We start from the raw sequence: 16,742 nt of genomic DNA on the forward strand, positions 1-16,742 counted from the left end.
GCATGACTGCCTGCTAAATTTGAGCGCAGGTCCTTCCATCTCCAGACCTCTTATCACTGAGTTACCTGGCTGGCCCTTAGTATCAGTTCTAAGACAGAAAAGTGATAAGGGTTAGGCAATCAGAATGAAGTGACTTGTCCAGGGTTATACAGCCAGGAAGTCTATCCACTGAACCACTTAGTTGTACTGCTGAATATATTTTTAATACATTTCAGAAAATGCCCAAATATTCTCATGAAAACACATAGGATGCAATTGTAAATGTGTTTGAAGGAAAGGCAGTGGTGGAATGTTTAACCCTTGTCTAGCATTCAAAAATTCCTGTTCTTGGTTCTGTGGTCTCTCTGGTCTATAAAGACATTATAAAGACCATAAAAAGTGAATACTCCTCTTTCTTTTCCCTTTTCTCCCCCACCCCCACCCCTTGACTGCTGTATTTTTTTTCAAATGTTCTGTTATAACCAAGAGGAGTCCTTGGGTTGGTTGTTGTAAGTGGGAGAAGGGAGTGGGGTGGACAGTAGAGAAGGGGAAGACTAAACCTCCCTCCCTCCACCTCTACTTCCAGTCCTCTTATGGTCATTTAAAGGCAGGAATTCTTTCCACCCTGTGACATGTAAATATTTTTTTAATGCATAATTGAGGCTGGGAATTTCAGTTCTCCCTACTCAGGCTATGGCTGGTTTATGTGCTAGCTCAGCACATTTTCTAGAATTCACCCACCAGGACAAATTTAACCATGTGTAGACAGGCAGATGTTGTTGATGGGACTGAAATGTTGAACTAGAAGCTGGTTCCTGAGTTCGAGAACCACAGTCAGAGAGGTCTAATCTTGGGATTCCTTAGTCAAGTCACTCAATAATTTTTATTTCTCCCCTGCCTTGTTGAGGGTTTTAATCAGGTGAGAGTGGTCAAAATATAAGACTCGGTGCCTTTTGTATTTTTCTGTTTAAAGTCAAGTCTCTTCCACATGAGGGGACTGAGGACTGGCCTTTGGACAGCATTAGGAAGGTCCAGTTCTTTCTTTTCTTTAAATGTCAGTCTTCTCACCTAAAGGACTATTTCAAATGTTTTAAGGCCTCTTATATGGCAGAAAGACTAGACTTATTCAGAATGGTTCTCAAGACCAGTGAATAGATATCATAAGGATTCAGATTTTGGCTCAGTGTAAGGAGAAGCTTCCTAACTATTAGAACTGCCCTAAAATAGAATGGGCTAACTTGGGCATTTGTCAAAGATTCTGGAGGAAGCATTGATGCTTCGGAAAGGGGTTGGAGTAGAGGACATCTAGGAGGACTTCCAACTGAAAGATGCCATGATTCTACAATAGATGCTGATAACTTCCTTAGTGGACTTTGCATGGAGCAGTTCAGGACTTGGATGGACCTCTGATCCCAGTGATGAGGGCACTGCCTCCAGAGCTACAGATTGCAAGGCATCCAGGTCCACACATCTTGGGCTACCCTTGACCATATCCTCTTGTAAATCTCTGAAGGGAAGTCATGTTGGTGGCCTTCTTATAGTTCTCTTGAAATTTCATGGGTAAAAGGGAGAATGGAGGCCAAGTCTCCTCTTTGCCATATGACCATTCCCTAGCTATACTGAATGCCAAGAGTCCCAGATTTGGTAGTACCATTCGTGTGAAAATAGTACAAGTAGCCACACATACGAAAACCCAAGCACTATGTTACCTGCTGGGGAAACAAACAGAAACAAAAAGAAAGACAGATCCTGTTCTCAAGAAGCTTCCTAATGGGGCAAGGAAAATCATAAAAGACTAGATATAGTTTAACCCTTACTTTCCATCTTTGAATCAATACTAAGTATTGGTTCCAATATAGAAGAGAGGTAAGGACTAGAAAATAAGGGTTAAATGACTTGCCCAGGGTCACACAACTAGGAAGTTTCAGAGGTCAGATTTGAATCCAGGAACTTCCATCTCTAGATCTAACTCTCTATACTCTGAGCCACCTAACTTCCCCAAAGATTATATTCAATGAGGTACTACGTAATATAATAGGGAACTGAAAGTAGAGTGGGATTGGGGGATGTTGAAAGGGAGAAACCACCTTTGAGAGGGTACAGTGGCAAAGCATAGGTGGCCTGGATCTTTTCCTCCTTATCATAGGCTCATAGACCTGGGCTAAAAATTGATCCCTCCAGCTCCTTCATTTTATAGATGAGGAAATTGGTCTTGGAAAGGGTGACTTTGCCAAGGTCACCCTGGTAATGAGCATCATAAATGGTCCTCTGCTTGAAAAGTCTCTGATTCTTTCCACTAATCTATGCTGCTGTCCTCAAAATGCCTTTTTAAAAAATGTCTTTCCTCCCAAGTCTCTGTAGGTAATGTTGCTAAGTGTTGTATTATGAAGGCTTTTCCCAGCCTGTGGGTATCATGTCTAATCTGTGGCATTCGTGGCTCCTCTGCTGTGCTCTCTCGTGTCTGCTGATTCACATTCCTCTTATGTCTCATGATTTGGGGGAGGAAGAATTACTTCATTCTCTTTGAGAAGAATCTCCCAGGTCAATGCCGACTTTCCAACTTGCCTCCTCCACTTTGTACACATACCAGTTTATATGTAGATACCCAGAGATGTCCTTGCACACGTGTATAGTCACATTCATTAACACTCACATACACATCTTCTTTTAACATTTTCTTTTTTTTAAACCTTTATCTTCCATCTTAGAGTTAAAACTGTGCATTACTTCCAAGGCAGAAGAACAGAAAGGGCTAGGCAATGGGGCTTAAGTAGCTTGCCCAGAGTCACTCAGCAAGGAAGTTTCTGAAGTCAAATTTGAACCCAGGACCTCCCATCTCTAGACCTCTCTCATTCCACTAAACCACCTCGCTGTCACTCTTTTGACAATTTCTTAAATCGAGTCAGTCTGTTGTCAATAGATCTTGCCACAGTATACCTTGGTTTTGCTACTGTTTGAATGGAGGTTCACATATGTGAACATGTATCCACAATCTCCCCCTAACAGTATGACCAAGGTTACCTTGAATACTCTGATTCCCCTTTGAATAAAGCATCATTTGAAATACCATATCATTAAATGGTCATGTTTAATTTTTAATGGATGGATCCAACTGTCTGCTTCTATTTATAGAAAGGACAATATGATGCTGGTAGAAGAATGTACCTTGGGAAAAGGAGAGGATAATCTTTGTTTTTTAGAAGATATGGCTGAAATAGTTGGATTTGGGGATGATTGTATTTATTGGTCCAATGGAAATCTGTTTTCTTTGGAGCTGTCACATTTGTCAGAGGAAGAGAAAGGCAGTTAATAGATCTCAAAAAGGAACAGTGGTCTTCTGACTTCAACCAAAAGTTTGCCTTAAACCCAGCAATAGAGCAAGTTTTTCTTTTCTCCCTTTTGTGATTGCTCAAAGGCATAATAGCTAGCCCAGATCTGGCCCCAGGTGCACTTCATGTTATGATGATTCATTATTATTATTACTATTATCAACAACAACAATAATAGCTAATTTTTCATTGCACCTACTAAGTGCCAGGCAGCATGCTAAGTGCTTTACAGATATCTCGTTTGATTAAGTAAACCATGACCGAATTTCTGGTCTGAATATAGGCCACTCCTAAATGTAGGTCACATCTTGAAAATAAGCTTTCTTTGAAGAGAAAATAGGTCTGTACTCAAAAGCCATGCTGATTATGGGCCATAGTCAAGTTAATACAATCCAGATTTGGAGGGAAATGGTGCTTATTATATTTGAGCTAATGGAGTGTATGGGAATCCAGATTTATACAGATGGCAAATTAGGGGGTGATTATTTGCTTTCCAGAAGGCTTTGCTCTAGGATTGCTTTAAGTAGCAGGATTTCTTAGTGCTCTGAAAATATAATTCTCTTTGCAGACATTCCACAGAATAACAATATCCTGTTAAATATCATTGAGTTCATTTAAAAGATTACTTTAGATAAAAAGTAGATTTAAAAGGGGGGTGGGATTAGGGCGCAGATAGGTTGCACGGTGGATAGAGCACCAGGCCTGGAGTCAGGAGGACCTGGGTTCAATTTGGCCTCAGAAACTTCCTAGCAGGGTGACCCTAGACAAGTCACTTAACCCTATTTGCCTAGCCTTTACCCTTTTGTCTTAGAATTTTCTGTCTAAGACAGAAAGTGAGGTTTAAAAAAAATGGAGTGGGGGGGGCAGTTAGTCTCATGAGAAAAATGTTATAAATATCAAGAATCTGGTGTCTTTCCTTCAGGGTTTTGTGAACTTAGAGTTTGACATTGAGTAAATGAATGAACAAATGAAGCCCTGAAGATGCAAATACAAAATGGGACATTAATTGGTCCTTACTGAGCTTAAGTTCTAATGGGGAAGACAACAGATAAAGGAGATGCTGGCTAGTGTGGGATATTGGGGGTTTGAAAAGTTATCAGGCTAGCAATCCATATTGGCTGTAGTATCCTGGGAAAGTTGTTTAACCATTCAGTGCCCACAAGTAACTCTCTGAGACTCTAAATTGAAGAGCACACGTCTATGTCTGAACTTGGCTTCAGAAGTGTCCTGTCCCAGGAAAATCACAAATCTCATTTACCAAAAAGATTATTGGATCAAAATCTATTTAATCATTCTTTATGGCGAGTCACTAATTCATAGGTTGTTGCAATCCCATTCAGTGCTACCATGACAATCTTTAATGTATCATCAAAGCGATTATGGAATAACATTGTTCTAGACAAGGTTATACAGGGTAATGCTTTACATTTGTACATTTGTCTGCTCACAAGGCATCGTCATCTATTTTATCTCATGTCCTCGTTACAGTAACACTTCGGTGTCTTAGTAGATTATCTAGATGTGTGGACCTAGATTTAGGAAGACCTGAATTCAAATATGATCTCAGATAGTACTTACTAGCTAGGTGACCCTAGGCAAGTTACTTAACCACTGTCTGCCTCAATTTCCTTACTTGTAAATTGACATAAAATGAGCTAGAGAAGGAAATGGCAATCCACTCCAGTATCTTTGCCAAAAACACACACACACAAAAAAAAAAACACAACAAAAACCCAAATACAGTTACAAAGATGAGGAAACTGAGGCCATAAATATATTAAATACATAATATGCAACAAAGCTGGGAGTTTGAAAGTCATCTATATGATTCCAGCTCTCCATGCTGCCAACTTTTTGGGAGCTCATTTATTATGTAGATCAAGAGAACATATAGTCTACAATAATAACAATATTAGTGATGATGGTAACCAACAGGTCTCTTTCTTCCTTAATAGCATGAAGTTATTTGTAATCTTGGTGAATTAAAGAAAAACTTGGATCATGGATAAAGGATTGAGGAGATGTCCAAGGCCTTGATCCATTTACCTGTCCAGTGCAGGGTCAGGATTTTGAGGATCCAGGAGGCCCTATGCAAGAGTAGAGTCTGTAGAGAGCTTGGTTCCAGGATTAGAAATTGGATTACAGGCTGTAGCAACCAAGAATAAAGATTGTGAGGGAAATTTCCAAGCACTGAGTGATGGCTAATGTCTGTTTTCCTTTCAGAACATCGAACTGAAGGTGGAAGTAGAAAGCCTGAAGAGGGAGATCCAGGAAAAGCAGCAGGATCTGGATAAAACTTGGTGAGCTTTCTCTCAATGAATATCTGAGCTCTGGTTCTTCCTTCCCCCCCCCCCCATTCCCCCAGTGACTTCATACACTGCTACTGGTTTGCAGATGTTCACAAACAAAAACAAAAACAGCACAAGATCCCAAAGAACACCTGACTTATTCCCCTAACCCTTATTACACCAGTTACTATTGGGTGCTGTATCAATATGGCGGCATGATCCAATACAACCCAGTTCAGTAACAAAAAATTGTTACCTGCCTACTTTGTCAAGGTACCATGTTAGATTCTGCGGTTTTATTTAATCATTTTTGAGTCATATCCAACTCTTTGTGCACCATTTTGGAGATCTCTAGGGAAAGATACTGCAATGGCTTGCCATTTCTTTCTCCAGATCATTTTACAGATGAGGAAACTGAGATCAGCAGACTTAAGTGACTTGACCAGTGTCACACAACTAGAAAGGCCACATTTGAATTCAGGGGTGCCTTGTGTTCTATCTACTGGGCTACCTAGCAGAACTGATGATACAAAAATGAAAAATAATAGTCCATGACACTTCCTCACTCACCAAGTGTCAGTGGCTCCTATCTTTACATCAGTGGTTCTTAAATTTGAGGGGCCTAGAACCAAAAGTGATTAAGGACCTCCTCTCCATCCCCCAAAGAGCTTTTATGGGGGTTATAGCTTTAAATATCAACCCTATCAGAAATTAAAACACTTTAGTTTTGTTATGGAAGCAGTTTTGACTTTGTGGACTCCATGAAAGAGTCTTGGGTACTCTCAGAGATCTCTAGACCTTACTTTTGAGAACTGTGAATCTTAAAACTGCTCAGACTGTACCTTAGAAGATTTGGTTAAGCTATTCCCCATTTTAAACAATGGGGGTACTTAGTCAGGAATGTATTCAGAACTTTAAAATTACTCCACCCTGCTCAGACAATGCCTTAGAGGAAGATAAAGTTGTAAAATTCCTTACTGAACAATGAAAAGTCCCCAACTCATACTTATAGTGAAACAAAAAAACCCTAAGCTAGGTCTATTTTTAGATCTAATACAAAAGGGTGCTAAGTACCTATAAAGGTTAAATTAATTACTAAAAAGGTCAAGCAACTTACAAAAGGAAAGAGGTGTGAAGTTTTAGTCTACCCAGAGAAGGTGATAACAAAAGAAGATGTGAACTAAAAATGGACAGTCCTGGGGAAAAGGTCTACTGTGATTGGTAGATGTGAAAATTTAGGGGAGGTGACATAAGAGAAATTTCTCTTTAAAAGGAGCTGGCTCTCTCTGAACTTAGTTGGAAGTTTGGAGTTAGTTTGGAGGAGCTGGCTCTCTTAACTTGGTTGGAGTTTGGAGTTAGTTGGAGGAGCTGGGTCTCTGAACTCAGTTCAGGAGTTGAGGATTTCAGTGAAGGACTGGAGTTTTGCTTTAGGACTATCTTGTGGTGAGTGATTAAAGACTGACTAGTCTCTCTTAAGGCTCAGGCCTAGACCCTTCCTACTATTTCCTTTTACTCTCTCTCCCTTTCCTTAATTCCTTCATTTGTATTAATTAAAATCTCCATAAAACCCAGTTGACTTGGGTATTTTCATATTTGGCAATTTTTCCCATGGCGACCACTTATTTTTGATTTAAGTCAAGACACTAACATTTATCTTTACAGTTTTGGCAATTCATAGTCTTAAAAGCCGCATTTTTCGCGGTTACAGAACTTCTTTTTGAAACAAGAAAAAATTTCTCTTTGGGGTATTTAAATCCTGTCACTATCTGTTCCAAACATTGTTTTCTAGATTGAATTTACCTTATTCCTCCTTATGTACTATCTATAAAAAATATTCAATCTCTTGCTTCCCTGCCCAGAATGTTCTCCCTCTTCACTTCCATCCTTTAGAATCCCTGCCTTGGGAGGACTTGCCTGATGTCCCCTTCCCCTCAATCATCAGGACTCCACCTTCTCCTAAAATTCCTTTGTTTTTGCTAAAGATATATTTTGTAATTTATTTCTATGTGTGCACATTATTATTTCCCAGTAAAAGGTAAACCCATAGATGGGGTTCCTTTCCTCTTTCTCTCTCCCTCTCTGTGTCTTCCCTCTCTCCTCCCCCCTACCCCACATCAGCACCTATCACAGAGCCTTGCACATATGATTAGGTACTTAAGAAATGCTTATCAAATTGAATTGGCATTTGAATTGATATTTGAAGGAAAATCATGGCTATAAAAAGTGGAGATGAGGGAATCCTTATTATGATTCTCAGGTACTCCAAGATTCTGAAGATTCAAGAAAAATTCACTTATCCTCAGTAAAGAATCCTTTCTTTTTAAATAATTTTAATTGATATCTTTTGGCTTTTGCATCATTTAAATATCTCACCCAAAACTTGCTTTTCTGAGCACTGATATCTTTAATAAAAATTAAAAGTGGACTAATGCTTTTTGGAAAAATGTGTATTAATTGAAATAAAATAAGGGGTTTGGGGCTAGCATGGAAACTCAACTAACTCTAACTGTATTTTGAAAGGATTCCAGATAACCAAGTCAAGAAGTTAAAACACAAAGAAGCAAATTTATTTCCCAAGTTTTTCTCTTGAAGAGTCCTAATGCATTCCTTTGATTTTAACCCTAGGATTTTAGCAATTCTTCTATCCCCTAAAAAGGCATCTAGGTTGCCCAGTGGGTAGAGCACTGTACCTAGAATCAGGCAGAACTAAATTCAAATCTAGCTTCTGACATTTACTAGCTATATGACTTTGGACAAGTTACATAATCTTTGTTTGCCTCAGTTTTCTCATCTATAAAATGGGGATAATAATAGTACCTACTTCCAGGGTCATTGTGAGGATGAAGTGAAATAATAATTGTAAAGCACTTAGCACAGTGCCCAGCACAGAGTGCTATATAAATATTAGCTATGTTTAATATTGTTGTTATGACCTATAAAATAATAACATAATTACACCTATAATAATAACACCTCTCTCCCAAGGGTTTTTGTGAGGTTCAAATGAGACAGTATCTGGACTTGAACATAGTAGGTAATTAGTAAATTCTTGTTCCTTCTTTTCCCTCTCCAGTAGGTCCTCGATTGGCAAGGGAGTCTAGGAGGGACTGTTAAGTAGTTCCCTGAGAATAGGATGAATCTCTGCTGCTCTATAGTGGAGGGTAGTTAGTGGGCAAGAGGAGGCACCAGGTCCCTAATGAGCCTCTCAGCAGGGGCTGGAGCAGCCTTGAGCAGGGTCAGCTGCCAGCAGGGAGTCTTCTCTGGTTGCCTTGGATACAGCCCCCACCAACATGGAAACAGAGTTTCCATGGAGTCAGCATCTCTAGCCAATATCCCACAGCCTTGTAAGTGAGGACTTGGGTGGAAGTGGATTGTAGTTAAGGAATCATTTAGAACTTGGAATAAGAATCCAAATTGTAGTAAGGACCACTCAGCAACTGGCACTGAAAATGCTGACTCTCTTCCTTTCCTTCTCTCTTCCCTGAATCCCCTTAAGTTTGAGGGCAGCTGTCTGCCATCCAGAAATAAGTCAGTGGCACCTGATCTAATCACTCCAGGGCCTCTGGGCATTCCTGTGGACAACAGAGAAGGGTAGCTGTGCCAAAATCCTGAGCTCTGCTGGATAACATAGTTGCACTCCACCCAAAGAGAACTTTATAGAGCTCTGCATGGAGGCTGTATAGATTTCGAAGGGCAATCAGCTCTGGATTGTCTGCAGTCAGAAGCAGTAAGAATTCAAGTAACAAGATGGTGGGGTGGGGTTAGAAGGCAATAAGAAAGAAGATTCCAAGGGCAGAAATTTGTGAATTGGGGATCTTTCTTCCATCTTTCAGATAAAAAAAAAATCTTAACTTCTGTCTTAGAATCAATATCAAGCATTAGTTCTAAGGCAGAAGAGCAGTAAGGACTAGACAACTGTAGTTAAGTGACTTGTTCAGGGTCACACAGCTAGGAAGTATCTGAGGTCAGATATGTACCCAAGTCCTCCCAAATCCGGGTCTGGTACTCTATCCACTGTGCTTACCCATCTGCCTCTCAGATGTTTTCTAAAAGCCTCCTTTCCAGTGTTTCGTCTTGAACCCATTGTAACAGTGAAATTTCTGGGGAGATAAATGAAATCTGTATGATTTAATAAACAGTAGGGAATTTTTTAAAAGATTATCAGAGTGGAAATTGGAAAGAAATTTAACCTTGAAATCCTTTCCCTAGCCATGATCCATGAGGCAAATGGATCTCTGTCTTCCCAGCCAAAGTGACTTAAAATAACAAAAACAAACTTGATGGCTTCACGTACCAGCTCCATGAGACACGAGTGCCTCTCAGTGAGCCAGTCCGTCAGCCAACATACATGCAGGGCACTGTGCTAAGTGCTGAGAATATAAATACAAGGAAAAAGATATATAGACCTTGCCCTCAAGGAGCGTATAATCTAATGGGGAGGAGACAACACACAAAAGGAAGCTGGGGAAGGGGAAGACCAGAAACATACATATTTGACTTGGGGGCATAGTGGAAAAGTCAGCAAAGTAGTACAGAAAAGTGAGTGGTGAGGAGAGATTCTGATCAACCCATGTTATGTCATTCCAGGGCAGCAGCAGAGAATCTGACCACCCATAATGAAACTGAGCTCCGGCGCCATTATGAAGAGAGGCAGCAAGAGACTGAGCACGTGTACGAACTGCTGGAGAACAAGATACAGCTTCTGCAGGAGGTGAACATGAGCTCCAGAGCCCCCGACAAGAGACTTCTGACACACTCATGTATTCCTCTGTCTGCAGATAGGACAAATAGCCCTAAACATGGATATTTACACACACACACACACACACACACACACACACACACACACACACACACACACACCTGCATGTGTATATGCGTATCACCTCCTCCCCACCCCTGACCTTTCGTCTTGTCCTCATCCCAGGGTCCTTGGTTTTCAGACATGGTAAAAAGAACATGGCTCCTGGGGTCCAAAGACCTTGACTTGAGTCTTAGCTCTGCTGCCAAGTTCTGGGTTACTATGGGCAAATTGCTTAATCCTTCTGATTCCCAACTGTGAAATGGGAATATTTCTGTTTTCGATATCCATTCCCCACTGGGTTTTTGTAAGTTCTATATACATGTAGGCTTGTATGTAGTTCTGCATAGATTGGGGCAGCTAACTGATGCATCAGACGTGGGATCAGGAATACCTGGGCTCAAATGCAGTCTCATACACTCATTAGCTAGGTGACCTTGGGCAAGTCAATTAACCTCTGTTTACTTCAGTTTCTTCACCTGTAAGATGGGGCTAATAATAGCACCTACCTCTTAGGGTTGTTGTTAAGATCAAATGTGATAGTAATTGCCCATGCCTGGTAGATAGTAAGCTCTGTATGAAGTTAGCTGTAATCATTATTCTTTTTTTTTTAAACCCTTACCTTCCGTCTTGGAGTCAATACTGTGAATTGGCTCCAAGGCAGAAGAGCGGTAAGGGCCAGGCAATGGGGGTCAAGTGACTTGCCCAGGGTCACACAGCTGGGAAGTGTCTGAGGCCAGATTTGAACCCAGGACCTCCCATCTCTAGGCCTGGCTCTCAATCCACTGAGCTACCCAGCTGCCCCCCATAATCATTATTCTTAAATTGAACTGTAATTATTACTGTAAAACTGTAATAAATACTCTAATTATTATTATTATTAGCATTATTGTTCTTATTACAAATTTTTGAATATTTGAATAATTGGGCTATTATGAATGCAAGGCCTTAAAGGATCCTCCTTGAGATCTCAGTTTTTATTCTCTATGCAGGAAACCAAGCTTGCAAAGAATGAGGCTGAACGCATGGCAGCGCTGGTGGAGGCTGAGAAAGAATGCAACCTGGAATTAACTGAGAAACTGAAGGAGGTCACCAAAGATGGGGAAGAAATCCCAGGAATGAAGGCTCAGGATAATAACTACAGCACCACCCTGGCTCAGAAAGATAAGTAAGTGACTTGGGCCATCCTTTAACTTACCTACTCCCTTTGCATGGTCCTATTGATGACAGAACTCATTCCACTGAGGTTGATCCAAAGGAGGATTTAGGATATCATAGCAGTTTTCAAACAGTGTACCCTGGAGGTTCAGAGGTTATGCCACAAGATATCTGGGACTAGTCTCCCAACTCTCTCATAGTACCACCACCTTAAATATCCTATGGATTGCCATTCTTCGCAGCAAAGAACAGTACCGAGTTGCAAACTTTAAAATCTCTCATCTCCTATTGCCTTTCAGACATTTAGAAATGGATACCCAATAGATGTCTTAAACTCAATAAAGAACTTGATATTTCCCCCCTTAAATCCTACCCCTTTCCAATTATTGTAGAGGGCAACACCATGGATATACGTCCAGTATATCTACCGTATCCAAGCTGTTGCCAAGGTCTCTTGGTTTCACCTTTGTCACATCTCTTGAATACAGCCCCTTCTCTCCTCTGATGCTACGACCACCTTTATCATCTTGTGCCTGGACTATTGTAGCCTGAAAATGGGTCTGCCTGCCTTAGGTCTTGCTCTACTCCAATCCATCCTCCATTCAGCCACTAAAATGATTTTCCTAAGGTGTGGGTCTAATTGTATCACTCTCCTCAACTACTCAATAAACTCCAGTGGTTCTGTATCACTAGGATCCAATATAAAATGCTGTTTGGCATTCAAAGCCCTTCATAACCTAGCCCCCTCCCACCTTTCCAGTCTTCTTACACCTTACTTTCTCACCTGTGTTCTTCCATCTAGTGACAATGATCCCCTGAGTGTTCCATAAAAAAGATGCTCCTTCTCTCCATTCTGGTCATTTTCTCTGGCTATCCTCCATGCCTGGAATGTCCTTCCTTCTCAACTCTGCCTCCTGGCTTCCTTAAAGTCCCAACTAAAATCTCATCTTCTTCAGGAAGCCTTTCCTAGCTGCTTAGTTCTAAAGTTTTCCCTCTTAATTATTCCCTGTTTATCCCTTATATAGCTTGCTTTGTACATATTTGTTGTTTCCCCTATTAGATTGTGTAATTAGAGTGGAATAATTCCACTACTTAAGTGTAAGGACTGTCTTTTGCCTCTTTTTATACCTTTGCATATAGTAGGCACTTAATAAATGTTTTATGACTGACTGACCAGTCTCCCATGGTACTTTGTTCTGGGCTGGGACTGACTCAGGAGAGTCCCCTGGTAATTTAGGTTAGATAGTGGAACAAAGTGAGACCCTCATCAGTCATTCAGTGGTTAACGAAAGATTTCCTGAGTCAGAGCAGGGGAAGAATAGACAATACAAATATATATTAAAGGCACCATATTCAAGAGACATTAAGGGGGCAGCTGGGTGGCTCAGTGGATTGAGAGCCAGGCCCAGAGATGGGAGGTCCTAGGTTCAAATATGACCTCAGATACTTCCTAGGTAAGGGCTTTAATTGAGAGAGAGAGAGAGAGAGAGATTAAGACGGTAATATTGAACAGCCTTGGCAGTAGATTGACTGTTGTGATAGAGACATGAGAGAGAGAGGTTTTGCAGGACTTGTAGACCAAGATGCAAGGCTGAAGACCTAGCTGTCAATCAAGAGAAGATTCCAACAGAATGTTCCCAGGAAGGGCAGTTGGGGCTTTTGCTGGCCACACTGAGAAGAGAAACTGGATTTTTGGACTTGGTCTCTGTTTCTCTGGCTCTGAGCAGTTGAAGTTGACACTGAGAAAAAAAAAAACAAAAAACTTGGCTTTTGGACTTGGTCTCTGTTTCTCTGGCTCTGAGCAGTGGAAGCTGACCAGGGAGAGAAGCTTTTGAGTTGGTGGTCTATAAGAGAGTTGAGCTGGCCAGGAGAAAAGGAGAGATTTTGAACTTTGTTTCTGGGCTTAAGCTGAGAGACCTTACTGATTTGTGAAGAAGACGCAAGAAGATCTTGAAAAGCCATTGACCTCTATCTCCCTAACTGTCTCATAGTCACAGTTTGTGACTGGAATACTTCATCAAACCTTTCTAAAATTATCCCTATAGTCTAGGGAAATCCTCATCCCTCTTACCTCAGTTTCCCATCCTGTTATCCCAATAAACCCCCTGACTAAGAAAGCAACTGGAGTATCTTTATAGTTCACTCAGGAGGGAGGGAAGAAGCAAAGGCTTCAAGAAGATTTGGGAGGCAAGGGAGGAAAAAGGGAGAGGTTGGTTAAGGGAGGGAGTGAGGGAGGAAGGGGGTTAGGAAATAGATTGATCCATCAGCAATCAATAGGGATCAATAGGTAAACCCCAAAGTAGATCCCAGGGCATTCCCTTATTAGTACCCTGTGTACCAGCATTCCTGTGTAGTGGCATCCCTCAGCATTTCTCTGTTCTACCTCCATTACCAATAAGCAGCCTCAGGTTCCATTAGCAGCCCTCTCAAGTCACAGCCAGCCAGAGCATAACAGCCATAGCTGCAGTAACAGTTTCCCCCTCAGTTTACCTCTCTATTTCAAGTAGTAATAGTTACTTTCAGTTTACATCTTTTATTACACTGTGCAGGAGTGACAGAGTGAGGAGTCCAGGCTAACACCTATGTTGGAAGCCTGGGTAACTGGAAGAAGGTGGTACCCTGGATAGTAATAGGGATATCAGGAAGATGGGAAATTTTGGGGGGAAAGATAGTGAATTCAATTTTGAATTTTCCCTCTTCTGTCTCAATAATCTGGGCTTAGACCCTCTCTACCAAATCCATAAAACTCATTTACTCCTCTGCTCTCCATACCAAAACAAAGCTCACCTGTCCTGAGTCCCAACCTCTTTGCTGTTGTTCAATTGTGTCTTACTCTTTCATGGAAATGATACTGGAATAGTTTGCCATTTCTTTCCCTAGCTCATTTGATAGATGAGAAAACCGAGGTAAATAGAGTTTAGTGACTTGCCCAGGGTCACACAGCTAGTAAATGTCTGAGGCTGGATTTGAATTTGGAGAGATGAATCTTCCTGACTTCGGACCTAGTACTCTATCCACTGTTGCAAATAACTGCTCCAAACTAGTTCTCAGGTTTTTCTGAAGTAACTAACTTTCAGATAGTTTGATTCTGGGCACGAGAAGCCTTTATCTGACTAGGTGCACAGCAAACAAGGATTTCGATTTATGATTTAAGTTACTTCTTGGTTTCCAGGATTATGGCTCTCAATCAAAGGAGAGATTAATAAAATTTAAAATAAAAAGCCATTGAACTAATAAATTAGACAAGCAGCTGGTTTTATGAGAAAAAAAGAAAACAAATAAAATAGATAAACCACAGGAATGTGACTCTACTTGTTCACCAGCCTTTCAGTATACCCAGCTCTAGGTCATTTATTTACCTCACTTATCCAGGGGCCAGTATAGGCTTGACCAGAGGAGTAGGAAGTCTAAAAACTGGTTTATCTATACCAATGAGGATGATGCATTATATTTTGTATCTGAATCTTACTTTTTAGTTAAAAGAAAAGTTTTTACTTTCACGATCCTAGTTCATCATCATCATTCATCATCATCAAAACAAACCTGTAAAATAAATAAGGGAAGTATTTTGGTCCTCTTTTTATAGGAGGCAACATAGTAGAGTGAAAAGAGGACCAAACTTGATGGAAGGAGATGTGAATTCTGATCCCTAATCTTGTCACTGACTACTTTGGGCAAGTCATTCCCTCTCTGGGTCTCAGTATTGTCATCTGTAAAATGAAGGGTGTGGGCAGAGGTAATATAGCATATTAGTTAAAGCACTGGTTTTAGAGTCAGAAAGACCTGAGTCTGAATAATGCCTCAGTTGACTATTAGCTGTTTGACCTTGGGCAAATGTCACCCAGCCTTGGTTTCCTCATCTGTAAAATGGGTGTTGTCTTTGAAACACTGTAAAACACTGTAAACACTGTTAAAAAACATTGTTGTGAGGATTAATGAATGTATAAACCCTCTATTACAACAATTATCTTGTTTTAAGCCTAAGGGACAATCTAATGGCCATTGAATTCTATTTGATACCTTCCTCTTCAGTTTTAGGGAGATTATATAGATGAAAAGTTCTGAGTTCAGTCACGGTGACTTTTGAGCCTACCTGTAGGAACTTTTCTAACAATTAGGTAGAAGTTATTATATTACTTTCTGATTACATCTGTCTCTAGTTAACCCCATTCCTCTCTGGTTGGGGGCAAAATTCAGCTTGCTGAATGTTGATGAAATGAAACAATCTGATTATATTATAATTTCTGTGGGTAGGCAGGCAGTCATACTGCAGGGAGAGCTGGGGAAAGAGCTGTAACGTTTTCTTGGAACTTCTCTCAGCCTGGATCCTCTAAATCTGAGATGCTTGTTGAGAAGATGACTTTCTTCCATATCAGCCTTCTCTTCCACAGTTCAGTCCTCCATTTTCTCCTCAAAAGCACATTGAATAGGGGCAGCTAGGTGCTCAGTGGATTGAGAGCTGGGACCAGAGACAGGAGGTCCTGACTTCAAATCTGGGCTCAGATACTTCTCAGCTGTGTGACCTTGGACAAGTCACTTAACTACCATTGTCTAGCCTTTACCACTCTTCTGCCTTGGAACCAATATTCAGTACTGATTCCAAGATATAAGGTAAGGGCTTTTTAAAAGTACACTGAAGATACTGTTGTTTAAACCTTTTGGTTCTAAGATAGCTTCTTTTTTAAATATACAAGTTGATTGAATAGGAAGATGGCTTTGATTGAGTCAGGGTTTTATGGCTCTCCTTTAGGTTGTTTGAATCAATCCTACCAATGTTGACAAGGGCATCAGAGTTCAAATAAAGTGGTTTCCATGTTTTTAACCCAATGGAATTGCTTGTCAGCTCTGGGAGTGGGAGGGAAGAGGGGATATAACCTTGGAAAAATATTTAAAATGGAATTTAAAAATAAAATAAAATAAGGTGGTTTCATCCTCACTCTGGGGTAGCTAGGTGGTATAGCAAGAGTCCTGGGCCTGGAGTCGGGAAGACTCACCTTCCTAAGTTCAAATCTAGCCTTGGACACTTTCTAGCTGTGTGACCCTAGGCAAGTGCCTTAACTCTATTGGCCTCAGTTTTCTCATCTGTAAAGTGAGCTGGAGAAGGAAATGGCAAATATATGTGATGTGTATTTTCAGTCATGGCACAAGGAATAAGAAAATATATATTGTATGAAAGCATTGGTATAA

General features: G+C 40.6%; 1 protein-coding gene across 16 annotated transcripts in view; it reads left to right on the forward strand.

Annotated features, from left to right (window-relative positions):
- Positions 1-16,742, forward strand: part of LOC100617812 (myomegalin) — a 312,633-nt gene that overhangs the window by 166,044 nt on the left and 129,847 nt on the right. For all 16 annotated transcript variants that reach the window (XM_056819272.1, XM_007485320.3, XM_056819284.1 and 13 more), the window contains 3 exons: positions 5,532-5,608; positions 10,184-10,307; positions 11,390-11,565. In XM_056819272.1, coding sequence (XP_056675250.1) covers positions 5,532-5,608; positions 10,184-10,307; positions 11,390-11,565 — 377 coding nt within the window. The remainder of the gene's footprint in view (positions 1-5,531; positions 5,609-10,183; positions 10,308-11,389; positions 11,566-16,742) is intronic.

Source organism: Monodelphis domestica, chromosome 2 (assembly GCF_027887165.1).
Source record: "Monodelphis domestica isolate mMonDom1 chromosome 2, mMonDom1.pri, whole genome shotgun sequence".
Classification (NCBI taxonomy): Eukaryota; Metazoa; Chordata; class Mammalia; order Didelphimorphia; family Didelphidae; genus Monodelphis; species Monodelphis domestica.